Source organism: Poecilia reticulata, linkage group LG1 (assembly GCF_000633615.1).
Source record: "Poecilia reticulata strain Guanapo linkage group LG1, Guppy_female_1.0+MT, whole genome shotgun sequence".
NCBI classification, from domain to species: Eukaryota; Metazoa; Chordata; class Actinopteri; order Cyprinodontiformes; family Poeciliidae; genus Poecilia; species Poecilia reticulata.
The window spans coordinates 21,463,831-21,465,370 of record NC_024331.1 but is presented as its reverse complement, the minus strand read 5'-3'; the positions used below and the strand labels follow the sequence as shown (position 1 = coordinate 21,465,370).

Sequence of the window (1,540 nt, the reverse complement as noted above, 5' to 3'; positions counted from 1 at the left end):
TCTCTCTCTCTCTCTCTCTCTCTCTCTCTCCCTCTCTCTCTCTCAAGTTTCTTATAGTTATATAGCTACTTGACCTCTTTACATTCTGTATTTTACTGTCACTTAGTGAGCTAATGATAGATTTTTTTCTCGTAAATGATATTGACTGCAAGACAAATTTTATATTGCATGGCAAATCATTTGATAAACTGACTTTCTTCTTCAATGGGGTATTTAGGGAATGTTTGGGTCCGGTAATACTCTTTACAACTGCCAACACTGCTTTAAAGAGTTTATAGTGAAGTTAGTAGCACATGATACTTTACTTCTTTCCAGAATTTTTGCAAATAAACGTGGAAAACAATACATAACCATGTTATATAAAATGCTATGTAATTCAGATTGTGCTGTTGTCTTGCTGGGATGTAATTTAGAAAATACAATCAAAAAAGAAGGTCAGCAAAGTGTCAGCCTTTATTTGTTGTCAAGGTTTTGAACTTGGGCCAAGAAATATTTATACAACACCTTTTTTTTCAGTTATTTTGTGAAAGGATTAAAAAAAAAAAACGTTTTAGGTTTTCCCTTGCATGCATATTTTGAATTCCAGGTACAGATTTTGTTAAATTAACCTGAAATTACGAGTCTATCAGATTAACTTTCAAGATATGAACATTTTCCTTATTATGTGTAAAACTTGCATGGTTTCTAACATGTCCTTTGACAACTTCATTTCACCGTCTATTCTAAGGGCATTGACATATTTCACGCATTACCTCGAGTTGCCCACTGGCAACACGGAAGCAGTACCGTGGGGGGTAATGCATCATGTCGCTGTCCATTTCAGCACCACATATGTAGCACCTCTATCTGCAGCTTGCATCTTTTTAGGAGGGAGGAGGGTTCTTAACAATAAAATAAACTGCAATGCAGAAAATAGCTTATTATTTATGCAGATTGAACCATATCCTCAAATATAAGGAGGTTTGTTTTTTTTTTTTTTTTTTTTTTTAAATAAAAGTGATTGAAATTGCTTCTTGCTTGAAAAAATGGTTTTTAAGGAGCCGATAGGTCACCAGGCGCTTTAAGCAGCATTAAGTGCTTCCGGTCTATTTAATGTTGGTCAATTGTATTTGGTGAAAAGCAACAAAAAAATGATCGCCATACCTTTTCATTAGGACTTTCCTTCTCCGATGTAAATCGTACTTCCACGCCGCTCCGAGCATCATCTGCTTCCCCGCTTGGGTTTTTCCTCGACCCATCTGCAGCCTCCCCGGGTGTCTTCCCCACAGGGTCACCGGTCTCCAAGACCCTCTCCCGGCTGCCGCTTCTCGGGGTGCGGCTCCCCTTCCTGCCCACCGCGTAGTTATCGAAGTCAATGGTCTTGCTATCGAACGCCCCTTCCACGGAACTGAACATCCCGAAGGATTTGCGCTGGTTCGGCCCGGTGGTGATCGGACCCGCGAGGTAGACCGGCAGCTCATCCTCCCGGTTCCACTGCCTCCTGCAGTCAGACATGATGGTGGCTTCTTCTGTCTGAAGCGACGGAGACAATTCTGCTTTT

General features: G+C 40.6%; 1 protein-coding gene across 1 annotated transcript in view; it reads right to left on the bottom strand.

The window, feature by feature from the left end:
- Positions 1–1,540, bottom strand: part of crmp1 (collapsin response mediator protein 1) — a 12,940-nt gene extending 11,400 nt beyond the window's left edge. The window contains exon 1 of the mRNA XM_008416980.2: positions 1,144–1,540. Within this exon, the coding sequence (XP_008415202.1) occupies positions 1,144–1,494 (351 nt within the window). The 5' untranslated portion in view covers positions 1,495–1,540. The remainder of the gene's footprint in view (positions 1–1,143) is intronic.